The sequence below is a fragment of the Tauraco erythrolophus genome, chromosome 4 (assembly GCF_009769465.1).
Source record: "Tauraco erythrolophus isolate bTauEry1 chromosome 4, bTauEry1.pri, whole genome shotgun sequence".
NCBI lineage: Eukaryota > Metazoa > Chordata > Aves > Musophagiformes > Musophagidae > Tauraco > Tauraco erythrolophus.
The window spans coordinates 16,805,825-16,832,745 of record NC_141468.1 but is presented as its reverse complement, the minus strand read 5'-3'; the positions used below and the strand labels follow the sequence as shown (position 1 = coordinate 16,832,745).

Below are 26,921 nucleotides of genomic sequence, written 5' to 3'. Positions count from 1 at the left end.
TGTGAAACTTAAAGGGATTTTATACCTGGATATTTCTTACATTTTTGTTGTTATCTGTTCCCTCACCATGCAGGGATTTTTTCCATTTAAAAAATTAATGTAGTGCTAAAGAATTTAAGGTAGCAGTCTGTTTTCCATCAAAACACATTTCTTCTTCATGAAAAGTAAGAACATTTATTTCCTGCATATCTATTTTATGCAGTCCTAAAGTAAGGATTAAAGTTTTGCAGGTCAGATCCTTTGTCTTTTGTAAATTATTGCACTTGTGCATTATGGACTGTCACATGTAAAAGAACAGCAGCAGTTTGATGTAGAACATTAAAAGAAAAAAATATGCTATATAAAAATATAACTATTCATTAAACTAAATAAACTCCTATATTCAATTAAAAAAACCCACAAACCTCTATAGTAGGTCACAGTCTGACTTTCTTACTTGCACTCATTCTTACAGTTCTCATTCCTAAGATCTACACATTCCTAAGTTCTAAGTTCACATTTCTACACATTCTTAAGTTCTACACATTCCATACTCATTCCTAAATTCTACACATTCCATTAAGTACTTGGGGACTAAGGTTTTCCTTAATCTAATTTATATCTTGATCTGCCTCTTGCTGAAAGATATGTAATGTAGCCAAAATAATCTTCTGTGTATACTTCATTTTAGGGACAATCTTTAATAGCAGTGCATGATTTGCTACAACGGGATTAATACAGAACTAATGAACCCCTATCCAAGGGCCTTTCCTATTGAAGCTTATCCTATTTAAAGTTTTATAGTAGTTCAGTGCTGTTTTCTGTTTATGTGACTGTTTCACCTGTCAGCTGTTTCAGTTATCTAACAACCCACAGCAGTTTAAGGAATTGCTTGGGAAAAACGATCATGATACAGTCAGTTTTCAAGATTTGTCAGCACATATGCTCACACTAATGTTCTGGAATTGCAAAGCCTTGGCCAGCTAGAACTCCTGCCCTCTCGCTAGCCATTGTACGAGTACAGAACAAAAGGCCTGCCAGCCAAAGACTTTGGTCTCTCCAACTTTCCTGGGCAGACCATAAAGCAGCTTTTCATCCTGCACACACTGATAAAACAGTGCAACACATCTTCTGCCTGACTAGTCCCAAAACTGAGTACGTCTGTTGTAATAGTCTTCTGATTTGTTTATCAATATGTCATATCAGAAAGTGCTTGCTGAATCAAGGTGCAGAATATTTCCAGGATAACGTTAGCTAACGTTATTCAGAGATTTCTAGAGAGCTGTATCATTCAGGCAAACAATCAGGGTTTTCTTCAAGTGCAAAGATTGGTTTCATTGCAGAAAATGCTTATATAGTACTGATGCATAAATATTGCTGTGAGTTCACAGGTAGGACAGTACCAGCGGTCCGTCTTCAGGAAGCGAGTCTGCGCATAGCCTAGTGAAATGGTTTTCAAAAGGTGGAGAGAAACAGGCCATGGTTAGTTCTGAGTACACACCGCTTGGAAAATATAACGTTTGTGTACGTGTTAACTAACGACTACCGAGTTCAACCTGGCCTCGGTGAAAGTACAGAGAAAGTAACTGTTCTGAGGTCGTGCCCCTCTGACTTGGGTCTGCATCGGACAATGCGGTCAGGAAGCTGCAGGCTGGAAGGTTACTAGCTCTCACCTTCAAAATGTGGCTATGAAGGTGGAAGACAGAAACCTCTCAGAACACTCTTTGACTTTGGATTGGTAGTTTTGTGTCTGGCCTCTTTTCTTATTTAATGACAATAATCTAAATAAGCAACCCTGTGAATAGAAATTAGAATTCAAGTCTTTTTGGCCAGTTATTCCCAAATGCTTCTGTTACAGAATCATAGTGTCTTTCTAGCTTTTCTAATCCTTCGTTCCTTTCTGCACTGACTTACAGAGGAGTGGAAAGTGCTTCTCCCCAAATTAGTGATAAAGAATAATATTTGAGACTCTTGCAATATTCATACCAACCAAAAAAAGTGAATCAGGAGTACCAAGTATCCCAATCTATTCACTAGGCCCTGATGAAGTTTGGGAGGCTCTTGCTTAGGGTATCGGTTTCTCCTCTCACCAGTCTGCCTTCCAAGCTGACCTTAACTTTCCTATGGGACTTCACGCTATGGTAGAAACTACAATGCAGGGCGACACTGAGAACCTCTACCCAGCCACAACCTCCTCTTGCCTACTTCCTTCCATGGACCGCTACATGCCCCACACAGCAAATTTGCTGCAGCATTTTACCAGAGCATGGCAGAGAAGGATCACAGCATGCCTCCAGCTCCTTTCCATTTCTGTGGCACAGGCACTACTCCATTTTAGATCGGGAATTAAGAATGGAGTTCTGACTAGTACCACAGTAGGATAATAGGAGAGACACGTAGTAATCATGCCTTTACCTACATGGAGTGTTGTAATGCTTCCAAAGTATTGATGCATCACTAGTTTAATCCATCTCAGTCTATAAAAGGGCATTTAGCCCAGTCTCCTATTTTCTGAGTAAGGGGCCTGTGTGCTGCACTGCTATTTTAGCAGTAAGTGCTGCTTTACTTTCTAGCAAGATACCATGGTATTGCTTTAATGGACTTGTGCTATTGCATGTTAGTTATGTTCAACATATTGCCTTGCTGCAGCTTCCTGTAAAATGTTCAGATTGTGCAAGAGGGTGTCTGTTGTGTTAAAAGGAGGAAAGAAGGGGGGAGGTTGATCATAATTTTGGACTTGGGTGCCTCAAGCCTTACCAAGTCTTCTTTTAGGCACCTAACTTGTGTTTAGATCTATTTATTAGCCTGTGTAAGGCAAAAGTAGTCCTAAAGCAACAGGGATCAGGAGATGCTTGTGTGCATGTAATCTACTACATCTCAAGAAAAACTTGACTTCCTCCACTAAGCACTGACATTCAGGTACCCGGGGAGGGTATTTATTTATGGAGAAGGAAACTGTTGAGGGCTCAGTTCATCCACCATGCTCTCACAGCGTGACTCAACACTACAGGCAAAGGCATAAAGCCAGCAGTATTCTAGAAGTAACAGACACATTCACTTCTAAAGCACGTACCTCTTCCTGGACATCAAGTTCATCATCAGGCTGTCTTGTTTCTGTGAATTCCGTGGGTTGTTTAGACTCCTGCATGAGTGAAATCTTGGTAGAAAGAAATTAAGAAACATGATGAGTTATGCATTGTCCATATCACTGAAATTGATTTATTACTCTGAAGTACCTTAAGATAACTTCCATAACTTATGAGAGTCTGTTGTTTACTGTTCCTTCACAAAGCTGTTGATTTAGTTCTACTAAAGGAGGATCCGGGGAACTACAGGCCTGTCAGTCTGACCTCGGTGACGGGCAAAGTCATGGAACAGGTTATCTTGAGTGCTATTAATGAGCACATACAGGTTAACCGGGTGATCAGGCCCAGTCAACATGGGTTTATGAAAGGCAGGTCTTGCCAATCAAACCTGATCACCTTCTATGACAGGGTGACCCGCCTGGTTGACGAGGGAAGGGCTGTGGATGTAGTTTTCCTGGACCTCAGTAAAGCCTTTGATACAGTTTCTCATAGTGTTCTGGTGGAGAAACTGGTAACTGCTGGCCTGGATAGGCACACCCTCCTTTGGGTTAAAAACTGGCTGGATGGCCGGGCCCAAAGAGTGGTGGTAAATGGGGCTAAATCCGGCTGGAGGCCGGTCACCAGTGGGGTTCCCCAGGGCTCAGTGCTGGGTCCAGTTCTGTTTAACATCTTTATCAATGACCTGGATGAGGCGATTGAATGTACCCTCAGTAAATTTGCGGACGACACCAAGCTGGGAGGCTGTGTCGATCTGCTCGAGGGTAGGGAGGCCCTTCAGAGGGATTTGAACAGACTGGATCGTTGGGCTGAGGCCAATGGCATGAGCTTTAATAAGGCCAAGTGCAGAGTCCTTCACTTGGGGTATAAAAACCCCAAGCATCGCTATAGGCTCGGGGAGGAGTGGCTGGAGAGCTGCCTGGCGGAAAAGGACCTGGGGGTGTTGGTTGACTACCGGCTTGATATGAGCCAGCAGTGTGCCCAGGTGGCCAAAAAGGCCAATGGGATACTGGCATGTATCAAGAATAGTGTGACCAGCAGGAGCAGGGAAGTGATCCTGCCCCTGTACTCGGCACTGGTGAGGCCGCACCTGGAATATTGTGTCCAGTTTTGGGCCCCTCGCTTTAAGAGAGATATTGAGCTCCTGGAGCGAGTCCAAAGAAGGGTGACTAAACTGGTCAAGGGGCTGGAAAATAAAACTTATGAGGAGCGGCTGAGGGAGTTGGGGCTGTTTAGCCTGGAGAAGAGGAGGCTGAGGGGAGACCTGATTACGGCCTATAAATACTTGAGAAAAGATGGTGGGGAGGTAGGGGAAGGGCTCTTTACATTAGTGATGGGAGATAGAACAAGAGGAAATGGGCATAAGCTTAGTCAGGGGAGATTCAGGTTGGATGTTAGGAAGTATTTCTTCTCTGAAAGGGTTGTCAGCCACTGGAATAAGCTGCCCAGGGAAGTGGTTGAGTCCCCATCCCTGGATGTGTTTAAGAATAGGGTGGATGAGCTACTTGAGGATATGGTTTAATGGGGATTAGGGATGGTTGGACTTGATGATCTCTAAGGTCTTTTCCAACCTAGAAATCTATGAAATCTATGAAATGTTGAAAAGCTTTTGGTCCTGCCTCTCCTCATATGACTAGTTATGGCTTTGTAAAAATAATAAAAGCAGAATCTATCTCTAAACTGCTGTATAGCTTTGTCAAAATGTTAATCTCTACTGTAAGACAGTAGTATGCAAAAATTATCAAAAAATAAGGGCCCCATCCTAGTTATTTATCAGTAATATTAATTTTAATTACTATTTATTCATAATACTGTAACAGTGATTGCAGGGGAATTATTTGTGGTAAAAAGACAGGAGAACATTATAAAGCCATTTTCCTAATGTGGGCCCCATCTTTAAACACTACAGAGTGTTCTGGTTATCTCAAAAAACACCGAATACAACTGGGAACTGCACAGGCAAAGACAGTAGGAATGAACACTAGCGTGGAACAGCTTCCATGCACACTCACACCAAGTAGAATAGGACTCTTGAGCTTTGATCAGAGATATATGAAATTATTAATAGTGTTAGGAAGGGAAGCAGGGAATGATTATTCATGGCAACTAGCAATCCAGAAATCCAACAGGCTTAAAACAAATGGGAAATATTTGTCATATAACACTTTTAAAATTACAGAAACCATCTCCACAGGATAGTGTCAGGCTAAATGTGTAAAAAGATCCCAAAAGAAGTATAACGGATACATTGAAGAAAACTCCATCTGTGACATTTAAATATAATGGCCCAAATGCAACCTCCACCTGAGGAAGTTCTTAAGCTGCCAGCTGTCAGAAACTAGAAAATGTGTCTTAGGATGAAGTTTTCTCCATGTGTCCTGTTTCTCATGTTCTTTTCACTAACAAGATCCTAGGGTCGGCAGACCCTTCCTTCGATCTACCAAAATACTCAAGTACTACAGAAGCTATCCTATACAATTTACTAGACTCTTACTTTATTTGTACTACAGCTCTGTGTCTAGTTTTTGAACATGCCATGCTGTGATGGAAATTGTAAGAATGGATGCTAGATGATAGAAGGAAGGAAAACGTACTACTGGATATCCTTACCTTCTCAAATATGGGATCCTCCTTGTCACTGTATGTCATTTGATTCCTTATGTAGAGCACTGCATCATGGACAGTCAAGAAGAATAAGTCTTTTCTGACAACATCATCAAAGAAGGCACTTCGTTCCAGTTGAGAGATAAGGTTGTCTGAATAAAAGAAAGTCATAACAGGTTAATACATTTTGAAGTAATTTAAGAAATAAACATCAAAATACATGGTTGCGACTATCAGAAATAAAGCATACAGCCATCAATCAATCAATCATAGCTTTGTCTTGACTTTTACTTTCCATGTTTCCTTTAAACCCCACCATTCTTTGTGTCCCACCACAGCCCACCATGTTTATCAGTGAGGTAATTCACATTTTTATTAGAACAAATGCTCCCATAGACAAATCTAGAGATCCCTTCTCATCCCTTCTTAGCTTCATCTTATTCTCTGCATGAGTGGTGTTAGAAATATTTGGATGTTTACCTTGATATGAAGCAAAGTATACTCTCACATCAATTCTCTCAAACTCTCTAATTATCTAAAAAAATAAAAGTTTGCAACAAGAACATGAATAAAGTCTATAAGGAGAAAATACATATATACATATATGTCTACATATGTAATGTATAGGCACACACACACTTCATTTGTTTTTCTGAGTGTCTTCATTCCAAATTGTATGTTTTATTTATTCATCATAAATAAGGAACCGCTATACTTTGCTGTACTTAAAGATTCAGCAGATGAGTGCCTGGTTGCTGATGTGGCCTATCTTCAACTACGTAAGCGGAACTATTGATTTCATGCACACATACATTGCTGCCTATTAAGGTTCTCATTCTGTTCTCGTAGTGTGAATAATCAGGTCTCTTCAAGTGAGAACCACATGGGCCTGAGCAAGCTTTGTTTCTCCCCATGTATATATGATACGATACAATCTTCCATTGGCACATGCAAATTTCTTTACACAAACTTTTCCTTCATGCAGTGCACCAGATGGACCTGTTCCTGGATGAAAAGGCTGCATATGGAAAGAGTCACATCCGTGGGCCCCGTATCTCTTTGTCTCAAAAGCCGGAACTAAATCGAAATGAGGCAGAAGGCTGAAGCAAGGCACCAACGTTCTTGTATTTCAGTTAGATAACAGGGGGGAGACTGGATTTTACGCCTGGCTCCCTGGTGGCAGGCAAGTCTCTTAGAATGGTATTTTCAGAGGTGATTGCTAATTCCACCCCCTTCTGTTCACTGATAAACTAGTCTTTCTTGGTAATCTAATGTCTGGTTTATATATAGGCTAAGCAGTCTCAACTGAAAAATGAAGTTAGTGAAATCTGAACATACGAAGTATCATAAAAGACTAAAGATTGAACAATCTGGCCCTACATACTTTTAACTGGGCATCAAAAAATAACATAAATACTTGGCTTTAATCTCTTCACCTCATTTCCCTCTCCCTGAACTAGGACTATTATCTCCTTATTATGTAGTGTGATGTCTGAAGTTGAATTAATGAAGTGCTCTGATATTAGGCACAGAAAAACCTATAAAGAAATGCATCATTCTTCCTTCCTTCATAATTTAAGTAACATGGAATGAATAAATAAATCTTGTGGCTAAAGACTGAAGTGATGACAAGATGAAATTTTTACTACCTCTGTGTTGAGTGAGCATCATCCTGTGCCCAGATTAAAGCAGGAGGCATGTGGAAAGAAAATACATAACTGGAATATTTCATAACATACACATACGAGGGGACCATGTTTTGAGTTCTGATTTTAAGTACTTGACCATGCAACCTTCACACTGTTCTTCTAATCCACTTTTTAGATTTTTTTTTCCACCTAAAATGTGCACATCCCAATATTCTACCTCTTGCTGTACAAGTTTTAAAGGTATTTTTCAACAACAGACTTTTAAACTCAGAAATTAACTTCAGCTAACAGCTCTTGATTTACATACTACTGTCTAGTTTCATTTTCATGGAACACCAGAAAAAAATGCCCTTACCGTTTTTATTGATCTCACAGCTACAACATCCAAGAAGGTTACTGCCCCAAAATCAAGAATGAGACTGTGGATGGGCACCTTGGGGATGTTTACTTTGACTGGGAGCTCTGAATTCCAGTCCACCTGAATCTCTACTTCTTTGGTGGGAACTTGGAGATCTTCGTTGTCTTCAGGTTCCTCATCAGTCTCATAAGCTTCATTATTAACACCAGCTTCACTGATGATGCCGTTCTAATGTGCAGATAATATATGGAATGTAGCGTTTAATCATGGAGAAAGTTTTGGAATTACAGGAAATGCTTCCCTGTGATAATTTCTGTTTCAGGAATGAACAAGACTGATACTTGTGACCTGTACCCCCTGATCCCAACCCCTAGTAATGTGGTTAGCATAACTAACACCATTTTATAAGGCAAGCAGCCATTCTCTGTGACTGAGCAGGTCACGTGTTTGTTCCCTTTCCCCTCGTTTTCAGGCCTTGAAGGTCTCGTGAACCAAGTAGACAAACCAAACAGATTTCTTCTTCCCCTCCCTACAAGCCTCAAGATTCCCAGGTGACAGGCTGATTACTCCCTTCCTTGCCAGCCTTGAAGGTCCCAGGCACTCAGCCAATCAGGTGTTGTTGATGACCCCATCACAGAGCAGGGAATCATAACAGTACACAGAGCACTGTCTATAAAATCAAGCAGTCACAAGTCCTAAGTGGGGAATTTGAACTGTTGCTGGACAGTGAGACCTGTGCCCCCTTGGTAGCCAGGGATGCCTCCACTGTTGTTAGCTTCCTCTGAGGACTGGGTGAGTGACTCGTCTTCTTTTATATGATTTTTGAGTCTAGGTTATGATTGTTATACTGATACTTTGAAGCATGTACTAAGATCTGACCTGATCTGCAGAGGGTCTAGATGATTAGAAACTCTAAGTTAAGTTAAGGTCTAGGTGATTAGAAACTGTAAGTTAAGTTGTATTATAAATTCTGTGTTATGCTACTTATAAATTGTACTACATTGATTCTGTTTGTAGGAATCCTGTGCCATTCTAGCCATGAATTCTGTGCTACACTAATCATAAAATCTGGTTAATTAAAATAAAACTTTAATTGTAACTACAATTTAGTGCCATCATTATTGTGCCAAGGATGTCTAAAAGAACCTGTCTGTTCACTTAGTGCCAGGTGACAATACTGCATCTAAGAATTTAAAGAAGAACAAGACTGAGTACATAATTACCTCCTCTTCTTAGCAGTGTATTTCCTTTCCTCTTTTTTTCTTTGTTAAAAGAGCATCTTCCTGCAAAAAGGCCACTATCCAGAAAAATAAATACTTCAGAGCTACTCCATCCCTTAATAGCTTTATTTCTAGGAGATATTTATGACCAGTATTTTTAGCTTTGCATTAGGTTTACTATATATGATAACATGGTCAAAAGCTGGAATGTCACATACCTGAGCTTTTAACAGGATCATAAATTGTAATATATATAGGAAATACTGCATCCTGCACTAGAGCAATGGCAACAAAAAAAAACATTTCGAACTTTCAGCTCTGGAGATTTAATAGGTTGCCTGTACCTGTCCAATTAAATGTAAGCATTTAATTCTTGAAATGGACATTCCATACTCAGAGGAACATACACTGCTTTCTTTAAAGAGGATGTGGAAAGCTCTATCTACCAGCCAACTGATAAGACTCATCTGTGCATAGGAAGCTGGATGATAGGAGCATGTACACATGAAAGAGCCAGCACTTTTACTGCACAGAGACAATCTGAGGTGGTGAGGGGTAGCGGTAAGATCAAAGAATCTCTTTTTTCCACTCCTGTTAGCACTCTGACTGTCACAGCTGCCTGAATTTGTGGGGTCTTTGGCAATAGGTGTACTGTTCTGCTAAGACTCCTGCAGGTCCCAGACTTCCTACCATAGTGCTAAGTCACACTTTTCCATCTTTATTTTAAAGATAAGTACAGAGGAACTCATAATAAAGGCTAAAGTAATAAGCTCTAACAGTAATCCTTTGAGAAAAAATAGAAAGAAAAACATTTGTTTTACCTTAGTAGCTTTTAATTTCCCCTTCTTGATTAGTTTTTGTATCTTCCTCAGTGCTTTGAGTCTCTTATTATATACCTTGACTGCGTCAAATCCCACCTACAGAAAAAAGATCAAGACATCAAAATGATTTCATTGTACCTAGATATAATTCTGAGGAAATCTCAAAGACAGTTAAGAAGCATCAAAACTCATCACATATCACTTACTGTGGATTTGACGCTGCTTTTCAGTCCATCGATGTTAGCATAAAAAATTGGACTTGAAAACTTGAGAATCTTCACACCTTCTGGTTCTATAGCCTGTTGCCAAAGAATATAAGGTCAAGCAGCAACAACCATATTTTGGCCAATAAGGAGTTCAACAGTTCCGCTACATATCCAATTAAAAAAAAAAATGCCTATCTTTGCTGTTAACTGAAGTGATTTAGTTTTTAGAAGCTTACAGCCCCAGCATTCAATATGGACCAACCCATCTGGACCAAGGTGAAGAATTTAATGCTGAAATGGGTTATCTTGGAGCACCCCACTTCCAAATTCAAGTTGTCCACAATCTGCAAGGTACAACTTTGTTTTACACAGGCCTGTAGACTGAAGGGAAACAACTCAACAATGACTTACATTTCTGTAGTCCTTGACCTTCTTGTAGATGTCTGTGCCAGGAATGTTTCCAAAGCCACCCCATGAAGGACTGAAAAAAACCAAAGACAGTGAAGGTAATCATCATATTTAGGCATTCACAGAATTGAAGGGATTGCTGTGTACAAACTGTCATAGACTCTTGTAGTCTCCTATCTTCTGCCAAACTAATAACCTAATTGAAAAGTGCTGTATCTTTGGTTTTTTGTTGCTATGCAAGGGTCTTTTTCCAATTTGTAGTGAATTGTACCTTTTTAAAGACAAGGTACTTTGGTCTCAGCCTACTTGCTGCACCATGTTTATGTAGAGCTGAATGAATAACCTGTACCATGTTTCCCAAATGAGAAAAATGTTTTAAAAGCAAATTATTTTGGTTTGACTGAAAAAACAATTTTGTTACTCTGGAAAAAAAAAATGATCACTTTTTTCATTTCAAATTTGAAACAATACATTAACATTCTTTTCAGATTACTTTTAAAACTGTCCAAGCCTTTTAGCTTTTATTTCAGTCAATAACAAAACCAAAATATTCTGCAGTCTCCAGATATATTTTTAACAGTTGAAGCCAATTTTTTTGAAGTTTGTAAAGCCTCACCTCCCTTTTATATTTTGATTTCACAAATCTGAGTTGAATTTGAGAATTTGTTTTGACAATCTTCAAATTCCATTTTTTATAATCTACTATTCTGTAACAACTTTTGCAAGGCTTTATTTTTATGCATTTGCTGACAGTGCAACTATCCTTTGATATTGCTAGTAACCATAGCCTCTGGGCTCCAGGCTGAAGAAAAGGAGTTGTGTTGTATTTTCAGAGAAAGATCAATGAAAAGTAACAAGATGGCCAAAGAAGATTCTGCAAAGCCACCTTTTCCCCATCATTCCACTACCATATGTTATTTGAGCAGCAACAAATCAGCCACAAGCACAAAATCTTGTCTTAGTCTCATGCTTCCTCTTCCTCTTCTTTCACAGGCATACACACTCAGTCTTGCATAAGCAATAAGTGAAAAGGTTATTGGCCTGTGCAACATACTGTAGTAGTATTACATGCTAAGAGTTAATATAATGATCAATTAATTGCAGAAGTCATTCATACATCTTTTTATATTTGATCTGGAATGTTCCTATCTCTTTCCAGAACTCAGCTATATGGGTACCTAAAATACTGCTGCAGTACTGCGTTCAGCTCTGGAGTCCCCAATATAAGAAGGACCTGGAGCTGTTGGAGCGAGTCCAGAGGAGGGCCACAAAAATGATCAGAGGGCTGGAGCACCTCTCCTGTGAGAACAGGCTGAGAGAGTTGGAGTTGTTCAGCCTGGAGAAGAAAAGGTTCTGGGGACACCTTCGAGCAGCCTTCCAGTACTTAATGGGGCCTATGAGAAAGCTGGACAGGGACATTTTAGTAGAGCCTGTTGCGACAGGACAATGTTTAATGGTTTTAAACTGAAAGAGGGTAGATTTAAGTTGGATATAAGGAAGAAATTTTTTACGAGGGTGGTGAAACACTGGAACAGGTTGCCCTGAGAGGTGGTAGATGCCCCATCCTTGGAGGTGTTCAAGGCCAGGTTGGATGAGGCTTTGAGCAACCTGATCTAGTTGAAGATGTCCCTGCTCATTGCAGGGAGGTTGGACTAGATGACCTTTAAAGGTCCCTTCCAATCCCAACTATTCTGTGACTCTATGATGATTCTATGATAAATAACATATGGCTAAGTAGCACCAGAGTACCGAACATGATATAGAGTAAATACTGATAAAGTAATGCAGCTTCTTATCAGTGTAATTAAATGATAGCGCACAAACAGTGTTTTGTTCTACAGAATAGATTTTTTCTATTTCAAAACTTTTGTAAAACCAAGCAGATTTTGTGCCACAAATCCTCTTGCTTTTCAGCATATTGTCTTCCTTTTTCATGGTATAACTCTAACAATTATTTCTGATCTTGTATTACTTACAACTGAACTCTCAGCACAACTGTCAGCAATCCAAACAAAAGGCCAGCAAGTAATCCCAAATCAAGTCCCAGAATGATGGATGCTATACATGTAAAAACCCAGATCATCTGCAGAGGAAATAACAAATGTGAAGTCTCTTAATTATAACATGTAACTCCTGGTCATGCTGAAGAATCACTAGACCAGACAATATGAGTAGCAGAAAAATTTAGCTTTGGAGATGATCATAGCACACTGGCAATTAGCTGCTTCCATACAAAAGTCTTCCTCTTCCTCCAAGATGCTTCTATCCATCACTATCTTATTAGGCATAGTTAGCTTTTTAGGAAATAAATTTTAACACAATATTTTCCAAGGATCAGTTACTTTGGTGAAATTAAAGGGGATACAGTTAATCATTGCGTTTTCTTCTTTCTGATGGTGGTAGTCTTTGTTAATCTTTCTTTAGAAATCGGAAAAAATTTCTTTTCCTGAGATGTAAAACACTGTAAGATGCCCCACCTGCAGACAGATAAGAGAGGGAAAGGGGCTCCTCAGTGGTATCTAAGAATCAGAACTGTTCCAAAGAGAGGTGTTTCATATTAATAGGTTGATGGAACTCTCTAAAGTCTCCACTGAATATTCAGGCAGAACAGTTGAAGTGGGCTCCTCAATTCCTCTCTACGTCACTGCCCAGGCAGAACACCCAGTGGACCAAATCATACAAAAAGCTGAGTGCCTGAACTTCTCACTGAAGTCAGTGGGATCTTTTACCCTATAAAGAGGATTAGTAAATGATTGACCAAAAAATTTCAGATCTACCTAAGGCAGGTACTGCCCAATGATACACACAGTAAAATCTATGCATAGTAAGGACTGCATGGAGAAAATACTTTCCATGCAGTCTTCTCCTGCCCTAACAGCCACACTGAAGGTCTGTTCCACAGAAGACACAGTGTGAGTTGTGAGCGAGTACCCTGAGATGTGGTTATAGGGTTTGTAACAAAAGCCTGTTCACATATCCCTTAGCATGCTAAATGAATCCACATTCTAGCTTGGATTAGTCTTGCTACAACAAGAAAATGTATTTCCTGAGGACTACCTGAGATTATCCAGGCAAATGGGATGCTAATGTGGTAACAACATAAATATTTGTACAAGAATTAAGAAAAGGTCAGCTTTTCTGACCCATTTAAACTGTGCAAAAGATAAAAGCTTAATGGTGAAGGCGGCAACAGGCCATCTTTATTCTGATTTTTGAGCCTTCTCAACACAAGATTGCTGTAAACTATAGTAATTTCTATGAAGGAGTCATCACCACACAGGACAATCCTGATTGGCATCCTTGCTGTGGGGTATAGGGAATAAAGAAGATAAGCAGAATACTATGTAAGACTCTAAACCAGGCAATTTTTAACTGACCTCATGGCACTTGCATTTTGAGGACACACATAAAAGTTTTCTGACGTTAACTCTACAAAATTCTCTTTATGTGGTAGTTAAGAGAAACTTGGATGGCATTAAAAGCCAAAAAGAAAACCAGGCAAAAACATTCGTGAGAAAAGAAAAAATTAGGTTACTTACAGCATCTATTTTATTCTGCCTCCACAGACGGGGAACATCAAACACTTGCATGAACATCCCTTTCAAGTTAGCTATGACTACAGCTGCCAACACAGACTGTGAAGAAAAATGATGAAAAAGTGTTATAGACAAGCAAAGACGTTTATTAAGATAGTGCTCAACCTTATACACTATAAACCAGAGCCTCGTCTGGTATCCATCACCGTAGCTTAAACAGGGCTATTAATCCTACCCATCAAAATTGAGCATTTGGATCTGATTGGTGCTGGTGGCTGTGCTGAGGAGGACAAGTACGGTACCTTTTGTAAGGGCTCTAGCAATTTCCCCAGGGCAACGATGGCAATCAAAACAATCCCAGCTGAGATTATACCAGCAATCTGTGAAGAACAGAGTGTTTATAGGAAATTAACTTATTAAGACTTTTTATCTTATGTGTCTAGGATTACAAAGAAAAATGTACAAGTAGTTGCACATTACATGTCTTTAGGAACAAGGAGACCTGCCAAAATGCTGTTGTGTTTGGGCGTACGTGGGCAATCATTACACACTTCAGCTAACACACAGGGAATTCAAGTAAGCAGGTCGAGTAAACAACTGCACACGAGGTAGTAGCTCTTGGAGGAGTGACGTTGCATGGACAGATGAAAGGAGCAGAGTCTGTGCGTCAGTTGGAAAAGGGGCTGCTGGATAGCCTGTAGTTCTCCACTGTTAAAAAATGCAAAGCTGTAGTACTGTAAAACAGAGTAGCTTACTCAACATGAGAAAGATGGCACATGGGCAGATGATGAATGGCAAATGGCAGGGCTGCTCAGGCCAGCGCATGGGAGCTTAAATGTCTTATAGAGCTGTGATAGGATTTCCTCTCTCACCCTGAATTCCTACTGCAACAAACTGAGTCCCTTAATTGGGAATGAAATCCTGGGGAATTAGGCATGAAGGATTTCTGACCCCTAATGTAACTCATGCTATGTAAAACTTGATTGCCCTCTTCTGGCAGAGATACGAAAATGATTCGCTACCAGAGCATGAGCTGCTAGCTAAGATACCTGGGGCTTTCTATGTGCCAGCAACACAATCTTTTTAGGACTATTTTATTGAATTTACCCATGCACAGTAGTAGTAAGAAGAGGTCATTACCTGAGTCTTCCCACCAGTACTTTCTTGGACTGCCGTCCGTGAAAGAGCAGTAGTTGCAACAAAACAAGAAAAGGCACCTGAAAAAATGTTGCTCAATCCAAAGGCAATAAATTCCTGAAAGATAATTGGATGATGCTGTAAATACAGATGCCTGAAGACAATTTTGCAATGGAGAATGACAATAGCTTCTACAGTAGTTTATGAAGTAGGTAGCACAATAATATTGAGAAAGAGTATGGATTAGTAATAGCTGTTAAATGGTGACACAAATTCCTCTTGTGCCAGTGTAACTACGTGTGTTTGGAAACCAATACAATTAAGTTGGTATACTCTCCCTGACATGGAGATCCTCATCGTAGAATAAAGACATTTAAAACTTATTTCCATCAATGTTATCAAACCTAACATTTCTACCAATTACACTGGTATAATTGCATCAAGAAATGGGACTGGTATAAATTTAACTCCCAAGTATCATCAGCTAAACAAATAATTTTAATCAGTACAAGTTTGAGTTTAGACAAGGCTTTAATTAATGCAAAGCATTGTATTATTAGTAGAACTAATCAGGAGCTTGCGATATAACACAGTTTCACTGAAAACTTCTAGTTTGGTGAGCCAGAAGTTTTTCACTCTGAACATCCCAATGCACTCACGCTGAGTCCCAGGCAGTGTTCTCATAGATTTGCCCTAGGGTCACAGATGCTGGCGCCTACTGATGCTGGTTGTTCTGCTCAAGTGACAAGGACCCAGAGAGCTTTATGTCCTGGGATCTGGGCCATTCCTCTGCTGGGAAATGAAGCATTTGGGAGCTGCCTGCCACTCCATGTAATTGACAGAAACATTGTTTTCACCAAGCCAACACAGTCACAAGAGCTTTTCACTCACTGCAATTTTTTTTAAATATAATTTAAGATTTTATTTTGACTCTCTCCCTTCTTTTCTCCAAAATGACATTTCCTGTAAGCTTTTCATTAAGCTCCAATGGCAAGAGCAGGATTTTGAAGTCATGTTCTTTAACCGAACAGACCTAGATGATTCATGTCTGTTCCTGTGTAACAGCTGTGCTCTGCAAGAAAATGTTGCAAGTATAGTTCCTAGTGTTCTTAGGTATTAATAATCTATGAATCTATGAAGACAAAATAAACACTGGCAGAAAATAGTATTGACCTGTCCTTCAAAATTATTTTACTACCTGCATTTATGATGTTATTTTAACATCTCTAGTTGAAGTAAACTATTTGCCCATCATTCATGGCTGCATTTAACCTTTGTTATGTGTAAAATTCATAGCACAGTATTGAAAGGAAGGCACTTTGCTTTTATAGACAGTAATTCTACTACTACAATATTTAATTAGTATCTTTGAAGCACATCAGTGCTGGCAGAACGGCATATTCAACAAAAGAACAGCATAAACAGCACTTGCAGGAATATGTGTTATCATTTAGATTTATTAAACTGTAAGTCAATGTATTTTAGGCAACTTTAAATCAAAGTGTTACCAGATATGAACTTTGTGTATTATAAAGTGACCAGCATGTTCAGAAGTATGATTTTGTTACATACCTCAAAGCAGTGTTTCCAAAATCAAACTTTATGTAATCTATTGGTACTAAATAAATGACTCAGTGAACAAAGTACTCAGCTTATCTATTTATTAGAGAGAGTGCATTTTCTCATATGTTCAAAGGATAAAATAAAAAATTAGCATAGATGAAGAACAAAGAAACTTTCTGACATTTTTCTCCTGTGCCCATGGGCAAACCACATAACCCCTGGTGAAGACACTTGAACAACTGCAGGAATCCTCGAGAAGCTTGTGAATGCATGCACAGCTCATGTAACGTTCTAGCTATGTGCCTTTAGAAACCAATGGTTAAAACAATTCAGCCATTTGGTGCAGAGTATGTTCACATGCTGGTACGCATTTACTTTTGTGAAGCTGCAGGACTTGGCTATACAGTTACAAGTATTTTTATATTGATGTAACTGATGTCATGCTGAGAAATACAATAATTTATTCTGTAGGTATAAAATCATGCCTTAACCTTAACTCAAAAGTTCAACTGATACAAATCCTGCATGTAGACTAAGCCTAAATAAAGCTGTCCGGAGCAACTTACCTTGACATTGCTTTCTCCTGCCCCTCAACAACACACCTCAAAGTATACCTTACAAGTGGAAATGGAAAGCAGGTTGCTAAAGCTGGCCATGTTAACTTGACATCACCAGAAAATTCCTCTATGCAATAATTAGCTCTAAGTACCTTTTCAGAGCTACTGCAGTCACTAAAGCAATACAGAAGGAATTAATTGGTATAAAAAGCCCATACTGAAGACAGAGCACATCTGGCTCATCTCTATGAGGTAAATATGTCAGGTAATATATGGCCATTTGAGCTATTTTTTTTTCAATATTTGAAAGAATTTAGCCTGTCGGACTTCCCCTTTAGCCTGAAAATGTATGTGACTGATGCTTCTTTCATTTGGCCACATAACTCAACAACAAGAAACAGAGCTTACATTCACTATGTTTATAAACTATTTTGGTTATACATACCTGGTTTCCATCAATAGCATAGTCATACTTCGTTGCATATACTTTCCCCACAGATACAGCAATAGCATAAGCAACAACAGCAATGGAAAAGGAGGATGCTATCATCTGGGAAAACAGGCTAACATCTGGAGCTTCGGGAGGCAAAAATCTAGTATTTAGAAAACACATTAGTGTTATCAACTTTGATCAAATTCTGTTCTTACTAGAATTGTCAAGGAGTTCGAGGCGGAGGCATACAGGTTGCTTATAATATGAAGTATAATGTTTCAAGTTAATAAAAAGGTGGAAACAGCCGATTGACATACAGAACACGCTTATCTAGCTCACCATAGCCCAAATCCTGATGCTATTAGTCAGCAACAAAGCTCCCATTGTTCTCAGCATGACTGAGATTTGGCCTTATGATAGCAAAGTGAAAAAGTACATTTTTTGAAGCATTGAATAAAGGATGTATTGAGTATTCTGATGAATTACATAAATATGTTAATGACACTTCATACTATTGTTAACATACTTTTTCTTCAGATCTCAACAACAGTTTATCCCCTACTGTGTTTCCACAAATTTTAATTAATCAAGCCCTAAATACCAAATGGAATGTGAAGGTTACTACTGTGAAGTGCTCTGAATCTTTCAAGTGAAAGTCTCTACCAGTGTAATCCTCAACATCCTTGCTCCTATGACTATGGAAGTGACAAGATTGATTGGGATAACAGTAGTGGCATGAACATGAACCACAGTGAGATAACTCGAGTCTACAGAAACTAAATCTACACAGAATTTCATCACTAAAAATCCTTTAATTGTTCTTTTTACATTTTCCATAGTCATATATTCACTTCATGAGCATGAAGCAATTAGTTCAGATGGACTTCATGAATCAGGTAGAGGTTGCTAAGCCCATTTTACAGATGAAGGAAAGCTAGGCAACATATTTAGGTGACATAACTGACAGAGTCAGAAGTAAAACTGATGAAATCTCCAGCTCTGAGTTCTAAACTCAGGTTACAGCTCTCAATATCTCTTTTATGTCTTTCTCTTACCACTGCCATTTTTAGCCAAATAAAATAATACTTTTTCTCAGAAAACAAAAGCACTCACCCATTCGGAATGCTCTCAACAATGCCTGCATTGTATTTGGTTTTCAAGTCAGCACCATATGAAATGCCAGTGGCTACTATTGTCTGTAATAAAACAACAGTTTTAATACTTGAAAGGGGTTCTTGTCTTCCTGTAGCTAGCCCCATCTATTTTATCTGTTATCAGTTTTTGTTATGCCTCTTTGCTTACCACAATAACTTCTATTGGTATAGGTATAGGTATCTTGTGTTTGAACCGATCATTTAGTTCTTTAACTACCATGCAGACAATAATGGTGAGGAGTCCAGCAATAAGATCTGCAATGTTGGTGGTACCAATATTTTCAAATGTTTCAATAAGAGTCTGAAAAATAAAAATGACAACATAAAACATGCTCATGTCCACTTGAAGAATATGGAAATACTCATAAGAAGATGCAGATGCTTTTTTTGGAGGAGGCTGAGATACTTCTTTGTTCAGACCTGGAGGAATCTGAGGATAAAGTACTGTCAAGGTGCTACAGAATCAGTGAATGCATTTAATGGTGAATTTAACTGAAAAAGCGTAACTGCAAGAACTGCAAGAATTGTCCACACAGGGGGTTTTCACTTCTCTATTCTTAGGAAATTAATTATAAGTAATAATAGCTAAACCCCACCTGTGTTTTACCTCTACCTGTTCTTGGAGCAAGGAAGGGAAGATCTTGAGTTTCTTCACTTTGTCCAAAGAGCAAGGGAGATCCTCATTTTTCTATTCAAAAGACAGCCAGCAAACCAATGGGCAAAACTCTGGTTCACTACGTACCCAGTACCTATGGTCTGTGGATTACCTTTCCTATTTCCACTGTTGACATACAGAGGATGAATATGAACATGTGAGTCCTGCCAGGATGTGGAGAATCCTGCACTTGAGAAAAGCAGTCATTAAACCTCACCTTAAAATACATCAACCCTTCCAGCAGAGTTCAGTCCTGGAGGACCCTCACAACTGGGCTGCAATAGGCAGCTCCCTTCTCTACACTTGCTACGCCCTTGGTTGGTCTGATTGTTTACTGCCAACAAGTGCACAGAGAAAACATGAAGGGCTGATTACAGAAAAGCTACAAATACTCCTCTGTCCTCATCCTAAGTATCAGGGTAATTCTCACTTGGACCCTCGTCTCCAAGAAAATTTAGTTATTCCATGCATAGGAAGCAGCTTTAACAGAACAATCTGGTAGAAAAAGGGTTAGAAACAGACTTCTTGCATCCTGGTTAGCTCCAGTTACTAATACTGAGCTGTCAGTTTAAAGGCAAGAGGAAGGTTGCAGCAGCAGTACCACTACTACCATTCTGAAAAGACTCTGGTTTAGAAATAAAATGTCAAAAGTGCTTAATCAGCTATGTTCTCCAAGCTAAAGAAGAAGCCTTCGTGAAGCACTGAATCAGATGCCTTTCTTCAGGAGACTGAAGCTGTTTCTTGCCTGTTGTACTGCTTACCATGGACCCTATCCTTACTGACCATCTCTCGCACTGCCCCACTTCACAGGGGAACAGTAACTTCCTAACTAGGGGTTGTGGATTCTGCTTATGTTGCATGCTTAGTGTTGCAGTTTGTTAAACACCACTTCTGAAGCAAGTCCAAAACTTGCTGAAGCTGACAAAGCAAGTCACTGGTTGAGCAGACCAGAAATCACAATTTCTTTGCTTCACACACATCTGCAAACACACTGACTTGGCTCACCTCTGAAAACACAGAAGTCTGAGCTTTAACCTAGAAAGTCACCATTCCTCTCAGGCTTGCAGAAGCTGGAAGAACCATGTAATTCCTTTTCAAAAATAGTTTCTACCAAATGTACCACAAAAAAATAGAGATAGAAAAACCTGCTGGATTAACAAGTCCATCTCTCTGTCGGGTCTGCTCTAAGGCCTATTAGATAGTACTTTGTCTCATCTAATTTTCTGTGTTCTGAGGAAAAGAGTTTTCATTAATTCTGAAATTCTATTATTGCTAATCTAGATGTTTAATGTATTTTTGCTACTCCAGTTGCCTGAACTGGCATGTAAAATCTGTAAATAAATTTTTTTGTCTAGACCAGCCTCTTCTAGAAATCTGTTATTCTAATGTGAAATGTTATGGAAGGTCTAAAATATTATGAACCTGAATAGCTTCACACCGAAGTTAGTGACAAAACTCTCAATAATTTTCCTGTGGAAGGAGACTATTCCATAATATGAGACCTCTAGGAATTCAGTATTTCTGTAAACCAGCCAAGACAATTCTCCATTTGATCGTTTTCACTAAGATCAACAAATGGAGTTGTGACAGCAACATTTAGCCTCACCTGAGCTAACCAGTAGGTACCTGGCCACAGGGTGGGAATCCACATCCTTCTTTAGGTATTCACAAGTATGGCTACAGTGTGGAATGGAGAACGATGCCCTTTACCAGAATGACCTGCTGGTTTAAGAGTAAAGAGGCTTGGGATCGGTCAGCTTTGGGATATGACCTGACAGTGTTATGAAATGGTGAAACATCCTTCACAGTAAGCCAGAAAGCGAGAGGTGGGACAGAAAGTAGTCTCCAGAAGTGACAACCCAGAGAAGAAGAACAGTTTTGCTAGATAGTTACATTTAAACTTTATGTGAAAAACTGGTCTGCCTGAAAAAGACTTCAAGATGGCAATTAGACTTTCTGTCTGGGGAACCCCAAAAGCAGTTACTTGGGAGCCCCACAGCTATAAATTAACAGCTGCAGATCCTCATGAGAGTGAGAGTGAGAACTAAATGAATGCCCTATGCTTACCACCATATGTATGAACCTCTCCTGTATGAAATGGAAGCAGAAGATAAGCAATTATATAAAAATTCTGGCATAAAATCAAAACCGATTAGAAGGGCATACTTACATATATTATGGAAAGGACACCATTATAGCTTTTAGTTGAAACATTTAGGACTATTTTCAATTGTGACACAAGCACTTGAAAAGCAGCTGCAGTTGTGAATCCCCCAACTAGTGGATCTGCGAGGTACCTCACAATGAAACCAATCTGAAGGACTCCAAATACTACCTGGAAAAATCATGAAGAATAACAGCTTGCTAAGCAACAAAAAGGTGCACTTTTATTTGGTATTTTCTTATGCTTTGTTCTTTTCTCTTCGTTGATACAGAGTCTTAAGACCATCTTCCCCCACTGCAGCCTAGTGTAGCTCAATTTCTTGCCATCCAAGGAAATAAAAAAGACCTGAAGAAACATGTGAAAGGATGCTCCAGGATATGCACCATTAGCACTTAGTTTCATGCAGGTCTCTTGGTCTGCAATCACAGGGCTATTTTCCTGCTGTCTGTGCTCCCAGTCACGCTGCCACAGACTCTGCCCGGGATAAGAAGAATAATCCCCCAAAAGTTCTTCAGAGTTTGAGATGACTATCCTTAATTTTGTATTTTAATACAGAAAAATGCCTTACTGCCCTAGTAGATATTTCCATGCCATATGTTTTCCCATTAAATTAAAGCAGTATCAACCTTGTGTCTTCAAGCCAACTATTTTACCTGTAAAATTCCAACCAGAAATGTGAGGGTACTAGCAATCACCACTCTCTGTGCATCTCTGGATTCAGTGTCTATCACTGTCCCGGTACTATTAGTCCCTGTAGAATTACTGCTATCTATGAGAAAATTATCATCAGGGGCCATGCTCAACACAACAGATCCCACCATCAAACTGACTACAGGGAATGGACCTGTAATGACAAACAGAACACACTAAAGTTTAACATACACTGAAAAAAAAGCATTTAGCAGACTAGACAAGCAAACTCTAAATCAGAAAATCAATGTAATATTTTAACTGGGGTATATTAGTAGTATTAGGGGGCCAGGAGCCATAGGCACTGCAAACATAACACAAAGATACAATTCCTTCCTTAAATAACTAAACATTGTACATACAGGTGTAGTTTCATGCTTTGCTTAAGCCAATTTAGGACTGTACCAAGGCCAAAAGAGGCAACATGTTCCAACCATCTCCCTTGTATCAGCACTACAACCAGACAAAACAGACCACTGATCCAGCTGAAAGCAACGTTTATTTAACTTATTTTTTTTGGTCATGGTTAGTTTTCGGCTGATCCAGATTGCCACATAGCTACGTGGTCAGGAATCCCAACACCATGGTGGTGGCAGGAACATGAACCAAGGGATAGGACCTCATCTTTTGGCAGTAGTTGTTATTACATTGGCTAAAGATGACTGAAACTATACTTTGGGCAAGATGCAGAGAGAGTAAGTGAGCATTGTGTCAGCAATACACAATCTAAAAGTAATCATATTTGTTGCAGTTATTTACTAAAATTATGCAGAAAAGGAAAATGTCACAAAATGTCTTAAAGAAGGATAAGTTAATTTTACAGATATCTTAGAGGACATTTCTTGAATAAGAGTACTGGAAAAAGCATAAAAAGGAGCGTTTGATAATCTAGAAAGTAGGAACGTCAACATAAGTAGAGGTGACAACGCTGATCTGGATAGCAACTATGAGCTCATAGGTAGGAGTAGGAAGAGGCTAACAAAGTGGAGAGAATATACAGAAGTATTTGACGCAGGAGAGAAGAAAGCTGATGAAAAAGCATAATATCATGCCAAAGCTTTGAGATGGGAAAACAATCTATTCTTAGAAGATATGAACACGGGAAGACTGTATTTTGTTAGAATGAAGAAAAAGAACTTTGGTGATCAAGCTGTAACACGAATTTTGAATGTGAGAACTGACAGGAAATAAACCTCATATTTTAAAGAAAGTGTTCAGAAAGAATCAACAAGGTTTACCCATAGCCTTGATGTGAGGACCTAGAGCGAGGCTGGAGTGGACACACCAGGTTCTGGGTCTCCGCGACAGGCAAGAAGATGCTATTGTCCACAGTGATCAAAAGAGGATGGAGCAGGGAAGGCTTGTAGAGAAGACTAAGAGCTCCGTTTTAGCCATCTTGAGCTTTAGCTGATAGACAAAACGTCTGTTCATACTGCCTACTGAAGCCTTGATTTTGTAACTGCTTGCATAGAGTGTAGCCAAAGACGAGATTTAAGCTTCTGCATAAATGCAAGCAAAAAGCATGCAGGGGCACAACTGAAGTTAGCTATTATGCACAGTTGCCCGCACAGAGAAGAAATAAGCCTTAAGTTCCTCAAACCCACCAATATTAGTATTCAGCACAGCCAGTGTGGTTCAGAAAGTAGTTATCTTGTATGAAATATGAATGTTCACAGTAAGGATTAACATTTTGTAATAGATAATTCACTGTAACTTGAACACATGCAGTTACCAACTGAGATGTGCCTTGATGTTCCCAGGAAAAAGTATGTCAGGATGGGAAAAAAGGCAGAATAGAGACCATATCGAACAGGAACTGCAACCAGCAAAGCATATGCCAAACCTGAAAAGACAGATCATCAGAATGTCAGATTTAAAATCTCTCAACAAACTACTATCTAGTCTAGGATAGACTTTCAGAAAGATTTACTCCTTTTGTCCAGATACAATTTAGAATTGTTTGTCTGTATATCAGTTGCAGGCACATATGTGACTACCAATGACTGTATACTGATGGTATATCCCACGTTGGTATTTGGATGAGTAAGTACTGAAAGATGTTCCTGTATTTGTATAGGTAGCAGAAAACATAGGATCAGATGTGAAGTTTAAGTCGGGGAACACTGTTGCAAGAGTGAATGGTCTGCCCCTTGAGAGAAAAAAGGGATATGTGAAGCGTTTGAGTTATAGACAGAAATTGCAAGCACAGCCTCTGAATTATTCCACCACAAATATGCTTCAGTATGTTCAGCCCTACTGAAAATGAGGCCACTTTTTTTCAGTATCAGCTTATAACTTAAATACCTAAAGTAAATCACACAAGTTTGAGAGTTTTGATCTTTATCATCATCTTCTTTTATATACCTGTGCAAGCCATCAAATCCAATAAGTAATGAAAAAAAAAAGTTGCCTTCAGTATCATATCTTGGTTAGCTCCTACTGCCGAGTGTAGTATTCTTCTTGAAAGATACCGCAAAAACCTATCAGAGTTCAAAACATTTGAAGTACTGGTCATACTACTATGACTGGTGGGAGAGCAGCAAGCAGTACACACAGTTGCTGGGAGTTAGAGACTTCAGGGACCTCAAGATCCCAGAAACCTCTTTTTCGTCAAACATTTCAGCCAATTTTCCCTGTATCACATGATTTAGAATTTCAGAACTATTGTATTTTTTAAAAATTACAGCTAGATTTAGATTTGCACTAATTTGCTTTTGTTTAGTGTTTGAGGTTTTTTTAATACGTAGGTGGGAGACCAACAATATATTTCAGAAATCAGTTTTACAAGTGGAATCTACCTGTGAGAGAATCAGGCCCCAACTGTAAAAAAAAAAAAAACGAGGGAGTTACAGTAGAGTATAATAGCTGTTATAAGTCATATGAAAAAGCCCATCTAGCCCCAGTTCATTCAAAAAAGGCAGGGGAGTCTGTAACTGTGGCACTACCTTTGGCAAAGGTAGCTCTGACACAGACCCTCTGCAGGATCTTATTCCTCAGGTCACCCTCTGCCTGGGGCAGAAGTTTGTAATACTTTTTTTCTGCCAATCTGTGCCTCCCTAGCACGCTCCAAGGGAACAGACAGTAGGGAAATACTTGTGGCTAACTGGGAATGCTTAAACTGCTTTCTTTGTTCCCAGTGTGAATCTTTGCCCCCTTGTGCAAACAATTTCCATTGAGGAAAATGTGGGGTCGACACAGTAGCTTAACCTCCCCCAGTCCTGAATAATGTGAAAATAGCGTAAGAACATATTGAGATGAACAAACGAAGTGCTGGATCACGTTCAGGGTTATAGCTTGTCTTGCCTTTGAAGTGGACCTTATCAGCTACCTCAGGCAGAATGGTTCTGCCCTTTAAGTCTTCTTTAACTAGCTTATTTTAATTCATTTCTGCTTATTTCTACTTTTCTATTTGCTCTTCTACTCAACGCTTTCCTAATAAATAAGGAATAAGGAATTAAGCAAAACTTAATATTGCAAGCCATGTACTGTAATATCCATCAAGTTTATGAATTTTTTTAATGTGAACACACCACTACCTGTTGAGAGTTGTCCTCTGCAGATACCTGAACAACCTATGAGCCAAATTTTAAAGAAGAGTAGATACCAAGGTTGCATTATTTTGGAACAATAAGTAGATTTTTGAGGCAAGCTGCAAGAGAGCTATAGGCTTAGATAACCAAGAAAGAGAAATAAGACCACATGACCTGTCTGATTTATCACGATGTAATTAAAATTTAAATATCAAAATGAATACTCTTTGAGTAAAAGGCTTGGGAAAAAAAGTTAAATACATCTTAATAGCACCTCAAAGGAAATTTAAGTCTTCTAGCCAAGCAGAGAAAAACCGAATAAATTAAACCATCAATTATTTATTGCAATACCTAATATCTAGTATTAAATAACAAGTCTCAGATTTGTAATTCCACCTGCATAACACACCCGTGTTCGGCCGGCTGCCTTATGGAAACGTCCTGGAGAACGGAGGGCCGACGCGCATGGCTTTACCTTGCAAGGTGGCGACGAGGCCGGTGCTGACGCCTCCCGAGATGATGTCCTTGATCAGCCACTCTTTCACTCGGTAGCTGGCAGCCACACCAGGATGGGCAGAAAGGACTTGGTAATCTGAAAGGCCCTTTTTCGTGAACATCTGCGAGAAAACAAGGAATGAACGTATCCCAAGGAGCTGCAACTGGAAAGCTCCCACCACGGCCCAAGCTGACAGAAAAGCTGGATGATGCCCGCTTTAAGAGGCAGAGATTATTGGCACGGCCATATCTGCCGGACAGGGATTGGGGATGTGTTGGTGTCCAAAGTGCTGCCTGGCCGAAGGAAAGCGCTCCATGGCCAACTGTGCCCACGCGCTTCGATACAAAGCGAAGCAAAGACGGATTTATCGACAGACCAGCAGTTTTTTGGGCCACGTTACCCCTCAGCGGGCGGAGTTTACCGGCGCCGGGACACTCGCCGGCTGCGCTGCCGCTCCCCCCGCGGGCCCGGCGCGCCCCGCCTCCCGGCCCTGGCGGAGCCCCCCGGGGCGCCGCCACCCACCTGCAGGCCGCCTGCGCCCCGCTCGCGGAGCGTGGGCGGCAGCGGCGGTCGCCGCTCGTTCTCCTCCTGGAAGCCCGCCTCGGTGTAGATGGGCCGCGCCACCACGTAGTGGCTGAGCTCCGCCAGCGGCTCCTCCGCCCGCGCGCCCGCTGCCAT

At 39.8% G+C, this 26,921-nt stretch overlaps 1 protein-coding gene across 1 annotated transcript; it reads right to left on the bottom strand.

The window, feature by feature from the left end:
• Window positions 1–1,395: 1,395 nt before the first annotated feature.
• SLC26A4 (solute carrier family 26 member 4) lies at window positions 1,396–26,921 on the bottom strand. Its single transcript, XM_086610345.1, is given in 22 exon segments — window positions 1,396–1,419; window positions 3,053–3,136; window positions 5,673–5,818; window positions 6,147–6,201; window positions 7,671–7,901; window positions 9,715–9,810; window positions 9,921–10,013; window positions 10,332–10,401; window positions 12,305–12,411; window positions 13,868–13,963; window positions 14,167–14,244; window positions 15,005–15,118; window positions 17,567–17,714; window positions 18,668–18,750; window positions 18,857–19,009; window positions 21,534–21,698; window positions 22,181–22,371; window positions 23,950–24,060; window positions 26,223–26,300; window positions 26,303–26,364; window positions 26,766–26,782; window positions 26,784–26,921. Coding segments are annotated over 22 exon segments (2,340 nt in total).